This window comes from Psittacula echo (assembly GCF_963264785.1).
Source record: "Psittacula echo genome assembly, chromosome: 26".
Classification (NCBI taxonomy): Eukaryota; Metazoa; Chordata; class Aves; order Psittaciformes; family Psittacidae; genus Psittacula; species Psittacula echo.
The window spans coordinates 3,503,984-3,526,855 of record NC_137761.1 but is presented as its reverse complement, the minus strand read 5'-3'; the positions used below and the strand labels follow the sequence as shown (position 1 = coordinate 3,526,855).

Below are 22,872 nucleotides of genomic sequence, written 5' to 3'. Positions count from 1 at the left end.
GTGTCAGTCAGCGCGAAGAACCAATCGGTTCGGAGGACGCCTCGCGCTGCTCCCGCCTCCCGCTCCTGATTGGCGGGCGGTGGGCGAAATTGGCGCGGGGCTCCGCCAATGGGAAGGCGCCGGGGTTCCCCGCGGGGCGCCTTTAATGGGTCCCTCGGAGCCCGCACATCCGGGTACCGCGGCCGCGCGGTGTCGGCGGGCAAAAACCGCCTGGGCCGGGGCCGGGCCTGGAACGGGAGCGGGGCCGGGAACGGGAGCGGGCCCAGGCCGGGGGCAGGCACCGAGCCCCGGTAACCGGACAAGGCCGCGGGGGGGGGGGGGGGGGTTGTCCTCCTCCCCCCCCCCCCCCCCCGCACACAGCGCCCCGTAGGCCCCGCCGCGGCCTCTGCCAGGGCCCAAGATGGCGGCCACCAGCACCCCCCGTGTACATGCATGGAAAGCCTGCAGGTACGCGTATACCCCTATAGAGCCCCTATAGACACAGACAGAGCCCTTATAGACACACACACACCCCCGTATACCCCTATAGAGCCCCTATAGACACAGACAGAGCCCTTATAGACACACACACACCCCCATATACCCCTATAGAGCCCCTATAGACACAGACAGAGCCCTTATAGACACACACACACCCCCATATACCCCTATAGAGCCCCTATAGACACAGACAGAGCCCTTATAGACACACACACACCCCCGTATACCCCTATAGAGCCCCTATAGACACAGACAGAGCCCTTATAGACACACACACACCCCCATATACCCCTATAGAGCCCCTATAGACACAGACAGAGCCCTTATAGACACACACACCCCCCCGTATACCCCTATAGAGCCCCTATAGACACATACAGAGCCCTTATAGACACACACACACCCCCGTATACCCCTATAGAGCCCCTATAGACACAGACAGAGCCCTTATAGACACACACACACCCCCATATACCCCTATAGAGCCCCTATAGACACAGACAGAGCCCTTATAGACACATACACACCCCCATATACCCCTATAGAGCCCCTATAGACACATACAGAGCCCTTATAGACACATACACACCCCCATATACACCTATAGAGCCCCTATAGACACAGACAGAGCCCTTATAGACACACACACACACCCATATACCCGTATAGGGCCCCTACAGACCCATATACACCCCCTATATACACGCATAGGCCACCTATGGACACATACAGACCCCCTATATACACGTATAGGGCCTTTATATACACATATACACCCCCTATAGGCATATATAGACCACCTATAGACACACATAGACCTCCTGTACACACATATACACGCCCTATAGACACATATAGACCCCCTATACACACACATAGGCCCCCTATATACACCCGCCCCCCATACGCACGCACAGACCCCATAGGGGGTTCCCTATGGAGGGCACTGGAGGCAGCGGGAAAAGCCGCAGCAGCGTTTATTTACATGGGGGGGGCACCGCGCCCCACACGTCCCCTAGAGCCGCTATGGGGAGACCCCAACCCCCCCACAGCGGGTATGGGGCTATAGGGCTGCAGGACCCCCATAGCGGGTATGGGGCTATAGGGCTGCAGGACCCCCATAGCGGGTATGGGGCTATAGGGCTGCAGGACCCCCGTAGCGGGTATGGGGCTATAGGGCTGCAGGACCCCCATAGCGGGTATGGGGCTATAGGGCTGCAGGACCCCCGTAGCGGGTATGGGGCTATAGGGCTGCAGGACCCCCATAGCGGGTATGGGGCTATAGGGCTGCAGGACCCCCGTAGCGGGTATGGGGCTATAGGGCTGCAGGAGCCCCATAGCGGGTATGGGGCTATAGGGCTGCAGGACCCCCATAGCAGGTATGGGGCTATAGGGCTGCAGGACCCCCATAGCGGGTATGGGGCTATAGGGCTGCAGGACCCCCATAGCGGGTATGGGGCTATAGGGCTGCAGGACCCCCATAGCGGGTATGGGGCTATAGGGCTGCAGGACCCCCATAGCGGGTATGGGGCTATAGGGGTGCACCCCCCTATAGCGGGTATGGGGCTATAGGGCTGCAGCCCCCCCATAGCGGGTATGGGGCTATAGGGGTGCAGGACCCGCCCCATAGCGGGTATGGGGCTATAGGGCTGCAGCCCCCCATAGCGGGTATGGGGCTATAGGGCTGCAGCCCCCCTATAGCGGGTATGGGGCTATAGGGCTGCAGCCCCCCTATAGCGGGTATGGGGCTATAGGGCTGCAGCCCCCCTATAGCGGGTATGGGGCTATAGGGCTGCAGCCCCCCCATAGCGGGTATGGGGCTATAGGGCTGCAGCCCCCCTATAGCGGGTATGGGGCTGTAGGGCTGCAGCCCCCCCAGCACAAGCGGGGGGGGTAAATAAATACAACTCCATTGACTCTGCTCTAAAAGCATTGGGGGGACCCCATAGATGGGGGGTGCCCCATAGAGGAGGCACCCCCTTGTCCCTATGGGGCGCCCCATAGAGAGGGTGCCCCCTTGTCCCTATGGGGCGCCCCATAGAGAGGACGCCCCCTTGTCCCTATGGGGCGCCCCATACAGGGGGTGCCCCCTTGTCCCTATGGGGCGCCCCATAGAGAGGGTGCCCCCTTGTCCCTATGGGGCGCCCCATAGAGGGGGTTCCCCCCAGAGGGCGCCCCCCGTGGCCGGGCCTAGCACTCGGGGGGGGGCCCGAAGCTCTTCCTGCAGTCCAAGGCCTTGGAGCTCGGGGGCTGCGCCCGGCGCTGCCGCAGCTGCTCCCGGCCCCGGCTCCCGGCCAGGCGGGCGAAGGCGGCTTTGTACTTGCGGTCGAAGGCCGCTGGGGGGCGGCGGTGAGCGCGGCCGAGCCACGGAACCCCTAGCGCCCCCGAGCGCCCATTGCACCCCGTAACCTGCCCCATAGCACCCATAACCTGCCCCATAGCGCCCACTGCACCCCGTAACCTGCCCCATAGCACCCATTGCACCCCATAACCTGCCCCATAGCGCCCACTGCACCCCGTAACCTGCCCCATAGCACCCATAACCTGCCCCATAGCACCCATTGCACCCCATAACCTGCCCCATAGCACCCATAACCTGCCCCATAGCACCCATTGCACCCCATAACCTGCCCCATAACGCCCATTGCACCCCGTAACCTGCCCCACAGCGCCCACTGCACCCTGTAACCTGCCCCATAACGCCCAGTGCACCCCATAACCTGCCCCATAGCGCCCATTGCACCCCATAACTTGCCCCATAGCGCCCACTGCACCCCATAACCTGCCCCATAGCGCCCATTGCACCCCATAACCTGCCCCATAGCACCCTAAAATCCACCCCCTAGCACCCCATAACCTGCCCCACCGCACCCCCTATACCCATAACCTGCCCCCCCCAGCAGCCCCAACCCCTCCCCATTGCCCCCCCCAGCCCCCCCTTACCGATATCCACGTGCTCCCTGCCCAGCGCCGCCAGCGTCAGGAACAGGATTTCCCTATAGATGCTCCTATGGGGCAGGCGAGCAGTGACCCCCACGCAGTGGGGCAGGGGGGGGCTGTCCATGGGGCAGGGGGGTCCCGGTACCTCTGCGGGTGCGGGGGCACCCCGGGGGTGTCGAGGAGCAGGGCGATGGCTTTGTGCACCTCGCTCAGCCCCACGTGGCTCAGCACCGCCTCCAGGAAGGCCAACGAGAAGGGGGGGCCGTGGGGCAGGCGCGCGGGGAAGCGCGTGGGGACGTTACCTGGGGGGCGGCAGCGAGGGAGGGAGCCCCAGAGAGACCCAGAGAGACCCACAGCGCCCCACTGCACCCCATAGACACCCATAGCGCCCCATAGTGCCCCACTGCACCCCATAGAGACCCACAGTGCCCCATAGTGCCCCACTGCACCCCATAGAGACCCACAGTGCCCCATAGTGCCCCACTGCACCCCATAGAGACCCACAGTGCCCCATAGTGCCCCACTGCACCCCATAGACACCCATAGCGTCCCACAGCGCCCCACTGCACCCCATAGATACCCACAGTGCCCCATAGTGCCCCACTGCACCCCATAGAGACCCACAGTGCCCCATAGTGCCCCACTGCACCCCATAGACACCCATAGCGTCCCACAGCGCCCCACTGCACCCCATAGATACCCACAGTGCCCCACTGCACCCCACAGTGCCCCACTGCACCCCATAGAGACCCATAGCGCCCCCCAACGCCCCCCACTCACTGTGCAGGCGCCAGAGCACGTAGAGGGGGGGGCAGGCGTCGGGCTCCGGGGCCAGGACGTCCCAGAGGAGCCGCACGCGGACGCGGGGGGAGCCCGGGGGGTGCAGCTGGGGGGGGAGGGGGGGGACCCCGAGACCTCCTCAGAGCAGCCCCGGAACCCCCCCACCTCCGCCCCATAGCGCCCCGGAACTGCCCCACAACCAACCCCGTCCCCGCTCCACTGCCCCACAACCAACCCCGTCCCCGCTCCATTGCCCCACAACCAACCCCATCCCCGCTCCATTGCCCCACAACCAACCCCATCCCCGCTCCACTGCCCCACAACCAACCCCGTCCCCGCTCCATTGCCCCACAACCAACCCCATCCCCGCTCCACTGCCCCACAACCAACCCCGTCCCCGCTCCATTGCCCCACAACCAACCCCATCCCCGCTCCATTGCCGCACAACCAACCCCATCCCCGCTCCACTGCCCCACAACCAACCCCGTCCCCGCTCCATTGCCCCACAACCAACCCCATCCCCGCTCCATTGCCCCACAACCAACCCCGTCCCCGCTCCATTGCCCCACAACCAACCCCATCCCCGCTCCATTGCCCCACAACCAACCCCGTCCCCGCTCCACTGCCCCACAACCAACCCCATCCCCGCTCCATTGCCCCACAACCAACCCCATCCCCGCTCCACTGCCCCACAACCAACCCCATCCCCGCTCCATTGCCCCACAACCAACCCCATCCCCGCTCCATTGCCCCACAACCAACCCCATCCCCGCTCCATTGCCCCACAACCAACCCCCCATGCCCCGTCTCCACCCCACATCCCCCCATAACCGCTGCCATCACCCCATAACCCAGCCCCCTACCCCCATACTCCCCCCCAACCCCATAACGTACCCCATAACCTCTCCCATCACCCCACATCACCCCATATCCCCCCATATCCACCCCACATCACCCCACATCCCCCCTCCCATCCCCCCATCCCCTCCACATCCCCCCCATCCCCCCCCATCCCCCCCATATCCCCCCCATCCCCCCCACATCCCCCCCCACCCCCCCCACCCCCCCCATCCCCCCCATCCCCCCATCCCCCCCCACCCCCCCCACATCCCCCCCCACATCCCCCCCATCCCCCCACATCCCCCCACATCCCCCCCATCCCCCCCATCCCCCCCCACATCCCCCCCATCCCCCCCATCCCCCCACATCCCCCCACATCCCCCCCATCCCCCCCATCCCCCCCCATCCCCCCCCACATCCCCCCCATCCCCCCCATATCCCCCCCATCCCCCCCCCATCCCCCCACATCCCCCCCCATCCCCCCCCATCCCCCCCCCCGTTACCGCCGCTCCGTGCCCGCGCTCGGGCAGCAGCAGCCGGGGCAGCCCCGAGGGCAGCGCGAGGCGCCGGAAGTACCAGAGCAGGTTCCAGAACAGGATGGGCCGCGCCCCCCGCAGCGCCGCGCGCGCCAGCGCCGCCCCCCCCTCGGCCTCCAGGGCGCGCTCCAGCTCCTTGCGCAGCACCAGCGGGCTCAGGTACGCGAAGGACGCGCGCTCCCGGCGCGGGGCGGCCTGGGGGGGGGGTGCAATGGAGGGGGGCGGCCACAGGGGGGCGGCAGAGGGGGAGCAATGGGAATGGGGGAGCAATGGGGGAGCAATGGGAATGGGGGAGCAATGGGGGAGCAATGGGGGAGCAATGGGAATGGGGGAGCAATGGGGGAGCAATGGGAATGGGGGAGCAATGGGGGAGCAATGGGGGAGCAATGGGAATGGGGGAGCAATGGGGGAGCAATGGGAATGGGGGAGCAATGGGGGAGCAATGGGGGAGCAATGGGAATGGGGGAGCAATGGGGGAGCAATGGGAATGGGGGAGCAATGGGGGAGTAATGGGAATAGGAGAGCAATGGGAATGGGAGAGCAATGGGAATGGGGGAGCAATGGAGGAGTAATGGGAATAGGAGAGCAATGGGAATGGGAGAGCAATGGGAATGGGGGAGCAATGGGGGAGCAATGGGAATGGGGGAGCAATGGGAATGGGGGAGCAATGGGGGAGTAATGGGAATAGGGGAGCAATGGGAATGGGAGAGCAATGGGAATGGGGGAGCAATGGGGGAGTAATGGGAATAGGGGAGCAATGGGAATGGGGGAGCAATGGGGGTGCAATGGAGGGGAATGGCCACAGGGGGGCAGCAGAGGGAGAGCAATGGGGGTGCAATGGGAATGGGGGTGCAATGGCGGGGGTTGCCCCGCAGGGGGCGGTAGAGGAGGTGCAATGGCAATGGGGGTGCAATGGGGGTGCAATGGCGGGGGTTGTCCCGCAGGGGGCGGTACCGAGGCGGCGCCGTTGCACGGCTCCCGGTCGGCCTCGTCCAGCTCCAGGCAGTGGCGGCGGTCGCTGAGCACCGGGCCCGGGGGGGGGCTGGGAGCGGAGGAGCCCGGCTCGGGGGGGCTGGGGGGGAAAAGAGAGAGGGGGAGGGGTGGAGGGGACCCCGCAGCCCCCACGAGGGGGGGTTTGGGGTCGGGGGGAGGGTGAAGGATGCGAAGGGAGGGCTTGGGAATACTGGGAATACTGGGAAGGATGCTGGGGTCTTCCCAATGATGGAAGGATCAGGAACAGCAGTGGGAAGCCAAGAGGGATGCTGAGGACACAAGGGGGACATTGGGAACCCCGGGAGGGATGCGGGATGCCGGCGTGTTCACCCAATGATGAGAGCATGGGGGAATGCAGTGGGAAGCAAAAAGGGGGATGAGGAACACTGGGATGGAAGCGGGATGTTGGGATCCTCACCCAGCGATGGGAGGATGGGGGACACCGGTGGGAAGCCAAGAGCTCCCCACATCCCATAGGGGACACTGGGATGTTGGGGGGGTCCCTAAGGGTGGGAGGATGGGGGACAACCAGGACAGGGTTTGGGGTCACTGAGGGGGGGGTACCCCAGGAGGGTTACCCCAGAGCACGGAAGGATGCGGGAATCCAGTGGGAAGCCAAGGGGGATGCTGGGAACCCCGGGAGGGATGCGGGACGCTGGGCTGCGGCCCCGCGGGTACCTGTGCGGCTGCTGGAAGTGGCGGATCTCGATGCTGAGGAAGGGCACGAAGGAGCGGGCGCAGAAGGGACACGTGGTGTTGAGGTTGGAGTCATCCGAGCTCCATCCCGCCATCACCTCCTCGTCATAGACCAGCGCCCCGCAGGCCTGGCACCGCGAGCAGCTCGACAGCAGCACCTGCCCCGCGCCGCCGTCAGCCCCACGCAGAGCCGTGGGGGGGGGGTGCAGGATGGGACCCCCCCCCCCCCCCCCGACCCCGCGCTCACCTCCATAGCGGGGGGCTCCTCATCCAGCGCCCCGTCTGGATCGGAGGGTTTGGGAATGCCGGAGCTTCCCAGTGAGGTGTCCGAGAGGTCCAGGTCGCTGCCCAGGGATGTGGAGCTCTGCGGGATACAGGGCATGGATCAGGGAGCAGGAGGGGATCCTGCTGCATCCAGCTCCGGGGTCCACAGGACATGGAGGGCATCCAGGGGGATGGGGGAGCAGCTCCCATAGGAGCCAGGCTGGGAGCACGGGAGAAGAGAAGCTGCGTGGGGAGCTCCGAGGGGCTTCCAGGGGGTGAGGGGGATACAGGGATGCTCAGGGACACAGGGATGCTCAGGGACACAGGGATGCTCACGGATACAGGGATGCTCAGGGACACAGGGATGCTCACGGATACAGGGATGCTCAGGGACACAGGGATGCTCAGGGACACAGGGATGCTCACGGATACAGGGATGCTCAGGGACACAGGGATGCTCACGGATACAGGGATGCTCACGGATACAGGGATGCTCAGGGACACAGGGATGCTCAGGGATACAGGGATGCTCAGGGATACAGGGATGCTCGCGGACACAGGGATGCTCAGGGACACAGGGATGCTCAGGGATACAGGGATGCTCACGGATACAGGGATGCTCAGGGACACAGGGATGCTCAGGGATACAGGGATGCTCAGGGACACAGGGATGCTCAGGGATACAGGGATGCTCAGGGATACAGGGATGCTCGCGGACACAGGGATGCTGCGGAGGGACCTTCCCCAGGGACAGGACACGGGGTGAGGGGTTCAAACTGGAACAGGGGATTTGGGTTGGATACAGCGAAGCTCTTCCCTGTGAGGGTGGGGGGGAACTGGGATGGGTTGAATGGAGAGGGTTTGGATGCCCCATCCCTGGCTGTGCTCAAGGCCAGCTTGGACCAACCTGCCCTATGGACACTGCCCCTTCCTATGGATCTGAATGAGCTTTATCCCACCCATCCCACCCCATCCATCCCACCCCGTCCCACCCCACCCCATCCCATCCCACCCCATCCATCCCATCCCATCCCATCCATCCCACCCCGTCCCACCCCATCCCATCCCACCCCATCCATCCCACCCCGTCCCACCCCATCCCATCCCACCCCATCCATCCCATCCCGTCCCACCCCACCCCATCCCATCCCACCCCATCCATCCCACCCCGTCCCACCCCACCCCATCCCATCCCACCCCATCCATCCCATCCCATCCATCCCATCCCATCCATCCCACCCCGTCCCACCCCATCCCATCCCATCCCATCCCATCCATCCCACCCCGTCCCACCCCGTCCCACCCCATCCCATCCCATCCATCCCACCCTTCCCTCACCTCGGATGCAGTGGACTCGGGGCGCTCCCGTGACCTCAGCAGCGTCCCCATGGGGCTGCGCCGTGGGGGGGGGGGGTCCCCATCCCTGGGCTCGGGGCCGGTGCTGGGGGGGGGCCCCCCCGGGCCCCTCTTCCCGGGGGACAGGAGCTGCTGGAGCTTGGCCGCCAGCCCCCGCCGCGGCGTCGCCGCCCCCCCCGGCCCCCCCTCGCCCTCCTCCGTGTCCGAGAGGCTCCCACGGGCAGGGCCCCGCAGCGGGGGGGGGGGGGAGGCGGCAGCCGGGGGGGGGGGCGGCACCGGGACCCCCCCCGGGGAGCCCTCGGGGCGGGGGGGGCCGGGGGCGCTGACGCTGCCGCTCCTCTGCAGCCGCGGCGCCGGGGGGGGGTCCCGGAGGCTGCGCCCGGCCCACGTGGTTTGACGCTGCAGGGGGGGCCGGGGCGGCGGGGGGGCTGCGGGGGGATAAGAGGGGACAATGGGGGACAATGGAATATCAATGAGGGTCAATGGGGGACAATGGGTACCAATGGGGGTCAATGGGGGTCACTGGGTACCAATGGGGGTCAATGGGGGTCAATGCGGTGACAATGGGGGTCAATGGGGGTCAATGCGGTGACAATGGGGGTCAATGGGTGTCAATGGGTACCAATGGGCATCAATGGGGGTCAATGGGTACCAATGGGGGTCAATGGGGTGTTAATGGCTGTCAATGGGAATCAATGAGTGTCAACGGGGTGACAATGGAATATCGGTGGGTGTGAATGGGTGTCACTGGGATGACAATGGAGTATCAATGGGGTCAATGGGTGTCAATGGCTGTCAGTGGCTGTCAATGGGAATCACCAGCTGTCAATGGCTGTCAATGGGTATCAATGGCGGTCAGTGGCTGTCAATGGGACTCAATGGCTGTCAATGGGTATCAATGGGTATCACCAGCTGTCAATGGGTATCAATGGGTACCAATAGCAGTCAATGGCTCTCAATGGGTATCAATGGGTATCACCAGCTGTCAATGGGTATCAATGGGTACCAATAGCAGTCAATGGCTGTCAACGGTCCCATTCCCCCCCCATCACCCCCCCACTCACCGCCGGTGTCGGTGCCGGTGCCGGTGCCCTCGTGGCGCTCCCGCTGCCGCAGGGGCTGCCGGAACTGGGCTGCCCCCAGCACCACGTTGCGGAGCTTGGCCCAGCGCTGCCGCCCGCTCTGGGTGCCCGCCGGCCACTTGCTCTCCAGCACCGCCTGCAATGGGGGGGGCACAGGGATCAGCACCCATTGGGCCCCCCCCCCGGCCCCATGCCCCCCCCTCCATCACCTTGTTGTAGTAGCCATAGGTGACGGCGTTGGGGACGATGCCGGCGCGCTTCATCTCCAGCATCACCCGCACCGAGAGCACGGGCTCCCCGTACTGCCCGCAGAGCTGCAGCAGGATGCGGTAACACACCTTGGCGGGGGGGGGGGAGGACACCCATTAAAGAGGGCTGGGGACCCCCCCAAACCCCCCCCCCCGGCCCCCCCCGGCCCCCACCTCATCGGGCAGCACCACTTTGTGAGCCTCCATGCGGCGCAGGACGTCGTAGGCCAAGTGCAGCGCGGGCAGCTTGGCCGGGGCGGCGCGGACGTGGGTGGGCAGGTAAAGGAACCAGAGCCCATAGCAGTGCCCCAGCAGGCACCGGCCCCACATGTCGGGCACCGAGGAGTACTTCTGGGCCACGCGCTGGGCCACCTTCATCTCCTGGGCGGGAGGAAGAGGAGGCAGCGCTGGGGACGGGGGGGCGGGGACGAGCATCCTGCATCCCAGCACCGCGCCGGCCCCACTGACCTGCTTGGTCCTGCACGGGGCCGGGCTGCTGGGGGCACTGCTGCGGGCCTGGCACAGCTGAGCCACCAACGGGTCCCGGGGGGGCTCCAGGAGCTCGGGGCGCAGCGTGGGGAACCCATCGTAGCTATGGGGGGGGGGGCACGGTGTGAGCTGGGGGTCGCAGTGGGGCGAGGATGGGGATAACGGGGGGGGCTCACTGGTATCGTGCGGGCAGCTCGGAGCCGTCGGGTGCCACCGGTTGCTCGGGGGGGGTGATGAAGACGGTGTGCTCCCCCCCCCGAGCATCGTCCAGCTCGAGCAGTGGCGTGTCCTCCGGCCTCTCCAGCTCCGGCTGAACCTGCGGATGGGGAGGGGGGGGGCAATGGGGATGGAGGGGGGGCACCCACACACACAGGGATGGGGATGGGGATGGGATGGGGGGGGTCAATGGGGATGGAGGGGGGGCACCCACACACACAGGGATGGGGATGGGGATGGGATGGGGGGGGTCAATGGGGACGGAGGGGGGGCACCCCCACACACACAGGGATGGGGAAGGGGGGGTCAATGGGGATGGAGGGGGGGCACCCCCACACACACAGGGATGGGATGGGGATGGGATGGGGGGGTCAATGGGGATGGAGGGGGGGCACCCCCACACACACAGGGATGGGATGGGGGGGGTCAATGGGGACGGAGGGGGGGCACCCACACCCCCCCAGGGGTGCAGTGGGGCTGGGACGCGCTGCGGGGCGCTGGGACCCACTTTGTCGACGCAGGAGTCGAAGAACTCGAGGCAGGGCTGGCGGTCGGCGGCGAAGGAGCAGTCCTCGATGAACTGCGCGAAGAGCTGCGTGCGCAGGAGCTGGCTGTAGAAGCGCTGGTACCCGCGCTCCCGGGACCGCAGGAACCCTGCGGGCAGGATGAGGCCATGGCGGGGGGGGAGAGGGGCACGCAGCGGGGCTGGGGGCTGGCGGCCCCGGCCTCCAGCTCCCTTCATCCCATCCCGCGTCCCTATGGAATCGTGTCTATGGGGGGTTAAACCCATCCCATCCCGCGTCCCTATGGAATCGTGTCTATGGGGGGTTAAACCCATCCCATCCCGCGTCCCTATGGAATCGTGTCTATGGGGGGTTAAACCCATCCCATCCCGTGTCCCTATGGAATCGTGTCTATGGGGGGTTAAACCCATCCCATCCCACGTCCCTATGGAATCGTGTCTATGGGGGGTTAAACCCATCCCATCCCGCGTCCCTATGGAATTGTGTCTATGGGGGGTTAAACCCATCCCATCCCGTGTCCCTATGGAATCGTGTCTATGGGGGGTTAAACCCATCCCATCCCGCGTCCCTATGGAATCGTGTCTATGGGGGGTTAAACCCATCCCACCCCCCCCCCATAGCAGCCTACCCATAGGGGTGTTCCCCCCCCCATAGCAGCCCACCCATAGGGGTGTTCCCCCCCCATAGCAGCCCACCCATAGGGGTGTTCCCCCCCCCATAGCAGCCCACCCATAGGGGTGTTCCCCCCCCCATAGCAGCCCATCCATAGGGGTGTTCCCCCCCCCATAGCAGCCCACCCATAGGGGTGTTCCCCCCCCCATAGCAGCCCACCCATAGGGGTGTTTCCCCCCCCCATAGCAGCCCACCCATAGGGGTGTTCCCCCCCCATAGCAGCCCACCCATAGGGGTGTTCCCCCCCCCATAGCAGCCCACCCATAGGGGTGTTCCCCCCCCATAGCAGCCCACCCATAGGGGTGTTCCCCCCCCCATAGCAGCCCACCCATAGGGGTGGTTCCCCCCCCATAGCAGCCCACCCATAGGGGTGTTCCCCCCCCCATAGCAGCCCACCCATAGGGGTGGTTCCCCCCCCATAGCAGCCCACCCATAGGGGTGTTCCCCCCCCATAGCAGCCCACCCATAGGGGTGTTCCCCCCCCATAGCAGCCCACCCATAGGGGTGTTCCCCCCCCCATAGCAGCCCACCCATAGGGGTGTTCCCCCCCCCCATAGCAGCCCACCCATAGGGGTGTTCCCCCCCCCCATAGCAGCCCACCCATAGGGGTGTTTCCCCCCCCATAGCAGCCCACCCATAGGGGTGTTTCCCCCCCCATAGCAGCCCACCCATAGGGGTGTTCCCCCCCCATAGCAGCCCACCCATAGGGGTGTTCCCCCCCCCATAGCAGCCCACCCATAGGGGTGTTTCCCCCCCCATAGCAGCCCACCCATAGGGGTGTTCCCCCCCCATAGCAGCCCACCCATAGGGGTGTTCCCCCCCCATAGCAGCCCACCCATAGGGGTGTTCCCCCCCCATAGCAGCCCACCCATAGGGGTGGTTCCCCCCCCATAGCAGCCCACCCATAGGGGTGTTCCCCCCCCCATAGCAGCCCACCCATAGGGGTGTTCCCCCCCCCATAGCAGCCCACCCATAGGGGTGTTCCCCCCCCATAGCAGCCCACCCATAGGGGTGTTCCCCCCCCCCTTGGCAGCCCACCCATAGGGGTGTTCCCCCCCCCATAGCAGCCCACCCATAGGGGTGTTTCCCCCCCCCATAGCAGCCCACCCATAGGGGTGTTTCCCCCCCCCATAGCAGCCCACCCATAGGGGTGTTTCCCCCCCCATAGCAGCCCACCCATAGGGGTGTTTCCCCCCCCATAGCAGCCCACCCATAGGGGTGTTTCCCCCCCCCATAGCAGCCCACCCATAGGGGTGTTTCCCCCCCCCATAGCAGCCCACCCATAGGGGCCGCAGCCGCACCCTGCAGCTCGAAGAGGCTCTCGGTGTCGCTGCCGCCGGGGGGGGTCTCCAGCTGCACGGGCCGCAGGAAGCCGCGGTAGCCGCGCAGGGCGCAGGCCATGAAGCGCAGGAACGCTCCCTGCGCCTCCAGCTCCAGCTGCGCCCGGCGGCCCCGCGCCGCCGCCGCCTCGCTCAGCACCAGCTCCAGCGCCGCCTCCTCGCCCGGCTCCTCGTACACTGCGGGGCCGGTAACGCCATGGCCGGGGGCCCGCGGGACAGCGGGGCCCCCCCGTGCCGCCCGCACTCACTGTCCTGCAGCTGCCGGGCCAGGTGGTGCAGCGTGGCCAGGAGAACCTTGCAGGGCCGGCGGGGCAGCGCGCGCGGCGCCAGCAGCTTCCGCTCCTCGCTCCTGCCGGGACGGGGATAGGGGATGGGGATAGGGGATAGGGGACAGGGGATAGGGGATAGGGGATACAGCATAGGGGACAGGGGATAGGGGACATGAGATATGGAATAGGGGATATGGGATATGAAATATGGGATAGGGGATACTGGATAGGGGATACGGGACACAGGATGTGGGATATGGGATAGGGGATAGGGGATACAGGATACAGGATACAGGATACAGGATGCGGGATGTGGGATGCGGGGGGGGGATGCTGGGCTGCGGATCCCAGCATCCATCCCGACAGCGAACTCACTGCGAGACGGTGTTGGTGTCCAGGTCGACGGAGATGACGTCGCGGGGGGGCTCGTGCAGGTCGAAGTAGCTGGAGTGGATGCCCACGATGAAGGGCACCGGGGCACAGAGCACGTCCGCCAGCGGCAGCGGGCACAGCGGGATGTAGGGGCACTGCCAGCGCAGGGGGAAGATCATCTGGGGGCAAGGATGATGGGGGGGGGGGGGGGGTCAGCCCTATAGGGCAGCCCCATAGATCCCTCCCTATAACCCCCCCCCCCATCCCAGTGCTCACCGCCACCAGCGCTTCCCCGACGCTGGTGAGGACGTCGGGGCGCAGGGAGTGGATGAGCAGCTTGTGCTCGGTGAGCACGGCCACGAGCAGCGCCACGGCCGTGTCGGGCCCCACGGCGCGCAGCAGGCTCAGGAAGCTGGCGCCGCTGCGGGGGGGCGCAGGCGTGGGGCAGGGATGCGGCGCGCGGAGCATCCCCCGGGGGGCGCCCCCCCCCCAGCCCCACGGCCCTACCTGAGCGGCAGCGGGGATGAAACGGGGCGGCAGAGCAGGAGGTTGTCGTAGGGGGACATCTGCGGGGGGGGCAATGGGGTGTAAAGGGGGGCACAACATGGGGGGGACACGCGTCCGGGGGGGGATCCACGTGGAGAATGGATGCGCGCATAGAGAGGGGGATACAACACATGGGGGGCACAGACACACACATGGGGGGCACAGACACACACATGGGGGTCACACACACACACACATGGGGGGCACAGACACACATGGGGGTCACAGACACACACACATGGGGGTCACAGACACACACATGGGGGGCACAGACACACATGGGGGTCACACACACACACACATGGGGGTCACACACACACACACATGGGGGTCACACACACACACACATGGGGGTCACACACACACACACATGGGGGTCACACACACACACACGGGGGGGTCACACACACACATGGGGGTCACACACACACACATGGGGGGCACACACACACACATGGGGGGGTCACACACACACACATGGGGGTCACACACACACACATGGGGGTCACACACACACATGGGGGTCACACACACACACACACGGGGGGGTCACACACACACACGGGGGTCACACACACACACATGGGGGTCACACACACACACACGGGGGGGTCCCACTCACCTGCACCAGGATGCGCGGGCGCTGCGGTGACGGGAAGGGGACGTTGTGCATGAAGTGCGAGATGTGCCTGGGGACAGAGGCAGCATCAGCGCGGGGAGGTAGCCATGGCCCCCATCGCATCCCATCCCACTGCATCCCCCTGCATCCTGCTGCATCTCACTGCATCCCACTGCATCCCACTGCATCCCGCTGCATCCTGCTGCATCCCACTGCATCCCACTGCATCTCACTGCATCCTGCTGCATCCCGCTGCATCCCACTGCATCTCACTGCATCCCGCTGCATCCCACTGCATCCTGCTGCATCTCACTGCATCCTGCTGCATCTCGCTGCATCCTGCTGCATCTCACTGCATCCTGCTGCATCTCACTGCATCCCGCTGCATCCTGCTGCATCTCACTGCATCCCGCTGCATCTCACTGCATCCTGCTGCATCTCACTGCATCCCACTGCATCCCACTGCATCCCATCCCACTGCATCCTGCTGCATCCCACTGCATCCCATCCCACTGCATCCTGCTGCATCCCAGTGCATCCCATCGCACTGCATCCTGCTGCATCCCACTGCATCCCATCCCATCCCGTCCCGTCCCACTGCCCCGCAGTGCCTGCCCTCCCTCCCGCCGCGCCACTCACGCCTCCAGGGGCAGGACGTGCGGGCCGGAGATGGAATAGCGGTAGATGAACATGAGGAACTTGCGGAAGACCTCGAAGAAGGGCCAATGGGACAGGACGCAGATGCTCTTGCGGGCGTGCGGCGCCCGCCCCGGCACCGGCCGCCGGTCCACGACGCTCAGGAGCCCCAGGCGCAGGCTCTGCCGCTCCGAGAGCCGCTCCCGCGGGAAGGCCTCGTGGAACTGGATGGCGGCCCCATAGACCTGCACGGCAGGGACGGGCTCAGCGCCTGGGGGGGGAGCGGGGGGGGCTCAGCCGCAGCGTCCCCAGCGCCGGCTCCTGCCTTGTCTCCGGAGGCGCCGGTGAGCACGAAGGTGGAGAACAGCGGGAGCGGGTACCGGGCGCCCGCGGGCCAGCTCTCGATGGTGGCCCCCATGGGCAGGCAGAAAACGGGCACCGACGCCGGCAGCGGGAAGGAGGCGCTGTCCTGCTCCGGGTACCGGCTCAGCAGCGCTGCGGGGATACAGGAGAGCGTCCGGGATACGGGGATGAGCACCCGGCTGCGTGGGACCCACACAGGGATACGGGGATGAGCACCCGGCTGCGTGGGACCCACACAGGGATACGGGGATGAGCACCCGGCTGCGTGGGACCCACACAGGGATACGGGGATGAGCACCCGGCTGCGTGGGACCCACACAGGGATATGGGGATGAGCACCCGGCTGCGTGGGACCCACACAGGGATACGGGGATGAGCATCCGGCTGCGTGGGACCCACACAGGGATACGGGGATGAGCTCCCTGCTCCTTGGGACCCACACAGGGATACAGGGATGAGCTCCCTGCTCCTTGGGACCCACACAGGGATACAGGGATGAGCTCCCTGCTCCCCGTTATCCCACCCACGGGAGCAGGAGGCGGCACAGGAGGGGACCAGGCCCTACCTGCTTCATAGACCAAGGCGTTGGTGCTGGCCATGGAGATCTTGTAGCACAGGTACAGGGCAGGGCCCCACTGCAGGGGGAGAAGAGCTGGGGGTCAGTGTGGGGCTGGGTGCTGATGGGGACCCCATAGGCACCCCCAGCAGTGCTATGGGGCCAGATGGTGACGATGGCCCCATAGGCACCCCCAGCAGCGCTCTGGGGCCGGACGCTGCGCTGACCCCATAGGCACCCCCAGCAGCGCTATGGGGCCGGACGCTGCGCTGACCCCAAAGGCACCCCCAGCAGCGCTATGGGGCCGGACGCTGCACTGACCCCATAGGCACCCCCAGCAGCGCTATGGGGCCGGACGCTGCGCTGACCCCATAGGCACCCCCAGCAGCGCTATGGGGCCGGACGCTGCGCTGACCCCATAGGCACCCCCAGCAGCGCTATGGGGCCGGACGCTGCGCTGACCCCAAAGGCACCCCCAGCAGCGCTATGGGGCCAGATGGTGACGATGGCCCCATAGGCACCCCCAGCAGCGCTCTGGCCGCTGCGCTGCCCCCCCCCGCCCCCCGCGCTCTGGGGCAGGCACTCACGGGGCCGGCGCTGAGGCTCCGCGCCACGCGGCTGTAGGTGTGGGGCGCGCTCTCGCCCTTGCTGGGCAGGATGAGGCAGATGTCGGTGACCGCCAGCCCCCCCGGCCCGGGGGGGTCCCGGGCCCGCCGGTAGCTGAGGAAGGCGCGGGGCTGGCCGGGCCCCCCCGCGCCCAGCGAGGCCGAGCGGCTGTAGGGGGTGGTGGCCACCAGGAGCTCGCCCGGCTTCACCCGGTCCTTGCCCTCGTAGTGCACCCTGCGGGGAGAGAGCGGGGGGGTGCGGGCAGCGGGCAGCCACCGGGGGCCCCGTGTGGGGCAGGGGATGCTCTATGGGGCTCTAGGGGGCCTTATGGGCTCTCTATCGCTCCCTATGTTGTGTCTGTGGGTCCCTATGGGGCTCTAGGGGGCCTTATGGGCTCTCTATCGCTCCCTATGTTGTCTCTGTGGGTCCCTATGGGGCTCTAGGGGGCCTTATGGGCTCTCTATCGCTCCCTATGTTGTCTCTGTGGGTCCCTATAGGGCTCTATGGGTCCCTATGGTCTCTCTATGGGTCCCTATGGGTCCCTATGGTCTCTCTATGGTCTCTCTATGGGTCCCTATGGTCTCTCTATGGGTCCCTATGGTCTCTCTATGGGTCCCTATGGTCTCTCTATGGGTCCCTATGGGTCCCTATGGTCTCTCTATGGTCTCTCTATGGGTCCCTATGGTCTCTCTATGGGTCTCTATGGTCTCTCTATGGGTCCCTATGGTCTCTCTCTGAGTCCCTATGGTCTCTCTATGGGTCCCTATGGGTCCCTATGGTCTCTCTATGAGTCCCTATGGTCTCTCTATGGGTCCCTATGGTCTCTCTATGGTCTCTCTATGGTCCCTATGGTCTCTCTATGGTCTCTCTATGGTCTCTCTATGGTCTCTCTATGGGTCCCTATGGTCTCTCTATGGTCTCTCTATGGGTCCCTATGGTCTCTCTATGGTCTCTCTATGGTCTCTCTATGGGTCCCTGTGGTCTCTCTATGGTCTCTCTATGGTCTCTCTATGGGTCCCTATGGTCTCTCTATGGTCTCTCTATGGTCCCTATGGTCTCCCTATGGGTCCCTATGGTCTCTCTATGGTCCCTATGGTCTCTCTATGGTCTCTCTATGGTCCCTATGGTCTCTCTATGGTCTCTCTATGGTCTCTCTATGGTCCCTATGGTCTCTCTATGGTCTCTCTATGGGTCCCTGTGGTCTCTCTATGGTCTCTCTATGGTCTCTCTATGGGTCCCTATGGTCTCTCTATGGTCTCTCTATGGTCTCTCTATGGTCCCTATGGTCTCCCTATGGGTCCCTATGGTCTCTCTATGGTCCCTATGGTCTCTCTATGGTCTCTCTATGGTCCCTATGGTCTCTCTATGGTCTCTCTATGGTCTCTCTATGGTCCCTATGGTCTCTCTATGGTCTCTCTATGGTCCCTATGGTCTCTCTATGGTCCCTATGGTCTCTCTATGGTCTCTCTATGGTCTCTCTATGGTCCCTATGGTCTCCCTATGGGTCCCTATGGTCTCTCTATGGTCCCTATGGTCTCTCTATGGTCTCTCTATGGTCTCTCTATGGTCTCTCTATGGTCCCTATGGTCTCTCTATGGTCTCTCTATGGTCTCTCTATGGTCTCTCTATGGTCTCTCTATGGGTCCCTATGGTCTCTCTATGGTCCCTATGGTCTCTCTATGGTCTCTCTATGGGTCCCTATGGTCTCTCTATGGTCTCTCTATGGTCCCTATGGTCTCTCTATGGTCTCTCTATGGTCCCTATGGTCTCTCTATGGTCTCTCTATGGGTCCCTATGGTCTCTCTATGGTCCCTATGGTCTCTCTATGGGTCCCTATGGTCTCTCTATGGTCTCTCTATGGTCTCTCTATGGTCCCTATGGTCTCTCTATGGTCTCTCTATGGTCTCTCTATGGGTCCCTATGGTCTCTCTATGGTCTCTCTATGGTCTCTCTATGGTCTCTCTATGGTCTCTCTATGGGTCTCACCCCAGCTCCACGATGGGGGCCCGGTCCCTGCCCCGCCGGTAGCAGAGGCAGAGGCGGCCGGGGCTGAGCAGCCCCGCGCTGAGCTCCGCGGGGTGCCCCGAGGGCGTGGCCTCGATGCACGTGAACCCCAGCGGCGCCTCCTCGCCCTGCGCACGCGCGATCAGCGCCACGTCCGTGATTGGCTCCTTCCGCCGCGGCTCCTCCTCCGGCGCCGCCCCGCAGCGCCCCCCAGCGGGCAGCGCCCCCGCCGCGGGGAGCCCCGCGACCACGAAGTAATCGACGAGAGCCGGCTCGGCGCACATGGCGGGGGCTGCGGGGAGAGCGGGAAGGGAGCCGGGAACGGCGGGAACAGAGCCGGGAACGGCGGGAACGACAGCGGGAATGACAGCGGGAACGGCAGCGGGAACGGCAGCGGGAACGGCAGCGGGAACGGCAGCGGGAACGGCAGCGGGAATGACAGTGGGAACGGCAGCGGGAATGACAGCGGGAACGGCAGCGGGAATGACAGCGGGAATGACAGCGGGAATGACAGCGGGAATGACAGCGGGAATGGCAGCGGGAATGGCAGCGGGAATGACAGCGGGAATAACAGCGGGAATGACAGCGGGAATGACAGCGGGAACGGCAGCGGGAATAACAGCGGGAATGACAGCGGGAATGACAGCGGGAATGACAGCGGGAATGACAGCGGGAATGACAGCGGGAATGACAGCGGGAACGGCAGCGGGAATAACAGCGGGAATGACAGCGGGAATGACAGCGGGAATGACAGCGGGAATGGCAGCGGGAACGACAGCGGGAATGACAGCGGGAATGACAGCGGGAATGACAGCGGGAATGACAGTGGGAACGGCAGCGGGAATGACAGCGGGAACGGCAGCGGGAACGGCAGCGGGAACGACAGCGGGAACGGCAGCGGGAATGACAGCGGGAATGACAGCGGGAACGGCAGCGGGAATGACAGCGGGAACGGCAGCGGGAACGGCAGCGGGAACGACAGCGGGAATGACAGTGGGAACGGCAGCGGGAACGGCAGCGGGAACGACAGCGGGAACGACAGCGGGAACGGCAGCGGGAACGACAGCGGGAATGACAGCGGGAACGGCAGCGGGAATGGCAGCGGGAATAACAGCGGGAATGACAGCGGGAACGACAGCGGGAACGGCAGCGGGAACGGCAGCGGGAATGACAGCGGGAACGACAGCGGGAATGACAGCGGGAATGACAGCGGGAATAACGGGAATAACAGTGGGAACGACAGCGGGAATGGCAGCGGGAACGGCAGCGGGAATGGCAGCGGGAACGGCAGCGGGAACGGCAGCGGGAACGGCAGCGGGAACGGCAGCGGGAATAACGGGAATGACAGCGGGAACGGCAGCGGGAAGGACAGCGGGAACGGCAGCGGGAACGGCAGCGGGAATAACGGGAATGACAGTGGGAACGGCAGCGGGAAGGACAGCGGGAACGGCAGCGGGAACGGCAGCGGGAACGACAGCGGGAACGGCAGCGGGAATGACAGCGGGAATAACAGCGGGAATGACAGCGGGAATGGCAGCGGGAACGGCAGCGGGAATAACAGCGGGAATGACAGCGGGAATGACAGCGGGAACGGCAGCGGGAATGACAGCGGGAACGACAGCGGGAACGACAGCGGGAATAACAGCGGGAACGGCAGCGGGAATGACAGCGGGAATGGCAGCGGGAACGGCAGCGGGAATAACAGCGGGAATGACAGCGGGAATGACAGCGGGAACGGCAGCGGGAATGACAGCGGGAACGACAGCGGGAACGACAGCGGGAATAACAGCGGGAACGGCAGCGGGAATGACAGCGGGAATGACAGCGGGAATAACAGCGGGAACGGCAGCGGGAATGGCAGCGGGAATGACAGCGGGAACGACAGCGGGAATGACAGTGGGAACGACAGCGGGAATAACGGGAATGACAGCGGGAATGACAGCGGGAATGACAGCGGGAATGACAGCGGGAATGACAGCGGGAACGACAGCGGGAACGGCAGCGGGAATGACAGCGGGAACGACAGCGGGAACGACAGCGGGAATAACAGCGGGAATGACAGCGGGAATGACAGCGGGAATGACAGCGGGAACGACAGCGGGAACGGCAGCGGGAATGACAGCGGGAACGACAGCGGGAACGACAGCGGGAATAACAGCGGGAATGGCAGCGGGAATGACAGCGGGAATAACGGGAATGACAGCGGGAATGACAGCGGGAATAACAGCGGGAATAACAGCGGGAATGACAGCGGGAATGACAGCGGGAATGACAGTGGGAATAACGGGAATAACAGTGGGAATAACAGCGGGAATGACAGCGGGAATGACAGCGGGAATGACAGCGGGAATAACAGTGGGAATAACGGGAATGACAGCGGGAATGACAGGAATGGCAGCAGGAATAACGGCAGGAATAACGGGAATGACAGCGGGAATGATGGGAATGGCAGCAGGAATAACGGCAGGAATAACGGGAATGACAGCGGGAATGACAGGAATGGCAGCAGGAATAACGGGAATGACAGCGGGAATAACGGGAATGACAGCGGGAATGAAAGCGGGAATAACGGCAGGAATAACGGGAATAACAGCGGGAATGGTACCGGGAATAACGGGGATAACAGTGGGAATAACAACAGCGGGAATACCGGGAATGGGAATCACAACGGGAATAATGGGAATGGGATCAGGGCAAGGGAAGGGCTCTGGGACCACGCTCCCCATCCCCCCCCCGGCCCTGCCAGGCCTGCAAAGGGGAAGGAAGCGGCGGCGGCCCCCCCGCTATGGGGCCCTCTATGGGGCAGCCACTGAGGGACATGGGGGGGACCAGGAAGGGCCCCTGCGCCCCACAACCCCTGCGCCCCACAGCCCCTGCGCCCCACGGCCCCTGTGCCCCACGGCCCCTGCGCCCCACGGCCCCTGCGCCCCACGGCCCCTGCGCCCCACGGCCCCTGCGCCCCACAACCCCTGCGCCCCACAGCCCCTGCGCCCCACAACCCCTGCGCCCCACGGCCCCTGCGCCCCACAACCCCTGCGCCCCACGGCCCCTGCGCCCCACAACCCCTGTGCCCCACGGCCCCTGCGCCCCACGGCCCCTGCGCCCCACAGCTCCCATAGAGACGCCTGGAGCCACAGGCCCCACAGCCCCCTTACACACGCCCGACCCCACAGCGCTCCCAGGCCCCACACCCTGCCCCATGGGCAGCCCAGGCCCCATCCCCGCTATGGGGCAGCCCCACAACCTCCCCCTCGCCCCAGCTCCCGGTACCTGCGGGCCGGGCCGGGCCGCGCCGCTGGGCTCCACCAGGCCGCTCCCGAGCGCCCGCCCGGCCCTACCACCGCCGGCAGCGACCCCTGGCGGACGGGAGGACGCTCCACACACCCCCCCCCCCCCCATAAGGACCTGGAGCAACCGGACCCCCCCTTGTGCCCCCCAGGATCTA

At 65.2% G+C, this 22,872-nt stretch overlaps 1 protein-coding gene across 3 annotated transcripts; it reads right to left on the bottom strand.

Moving 5' to 3' along the window:
* Positions 1-1,440: 1,440 nt before the first annotated feature.
* Positions 1,441-22,750, bottom strand: DENND4B (DENN domain containing 4B). 3 transcript variants are annotated; one of them, XM_080634733.1, is made up of 27 exons: positions 22,698-22,750; positions 19,410-19,719; positions 17,405-17,657; positions 16,827-16,896; positions 16,224-16,393; positions 15,902-16,143; positions 15,266-15,332; positions 14,605-14,663; positions 14,374-14,518; positions 14,101-14,276; positions 13,705-13,805; positions 13,418-13,633; positions 11,429-11,574; positions 10,881-11,020; positions 10,684-10,807; positions 10,390-10,596; positions 10,177-10,305; positions 9,950-10,103; positions 8,868-9,313; positions 7,513-7,629; positions 7,248-7,423; positions 6,531-6,648; positions 5,544-5,771; positions 4,201-4,306; positions 3,566-3,722; positions 3,424-3,488; positions 1,441-2,816 (listed from the first exon to the last, which is right to left on the bottom strand). In XM_080634733.1, exons 2-27 carry the CDS (start codon positions 19,709-19,711, stop codon positions 2,671-2,673), a joined length of 4,260 nt encoding a protein of 1,419 aa, XP_080490859.1. In that variant the 5' UTR covers positions 19,712-19,719; positions 22,698-22,750; the 3' UTR covers positions 1,441-2,670. The 3 variants fall into 3 exon arrangements, with proteins under 3 accessions (XP_080490859.1, XP_080490860.1, XP_080490861.1); XM_080634734.1 differs by lacking the exon at positions 22,698-22,750 and having other exon boundaries at positions 14,101-14,252; positions 19,410-19,841; XM_080634735.1 differs by lacking the exon at positions 22,698-22,750 and having other exon boundaries at positions 17,405-17,465; positions 19,410-19,841.
* Between the last annotated feature and the right edge of the window lie 122 nt (positions 22,751-22,872).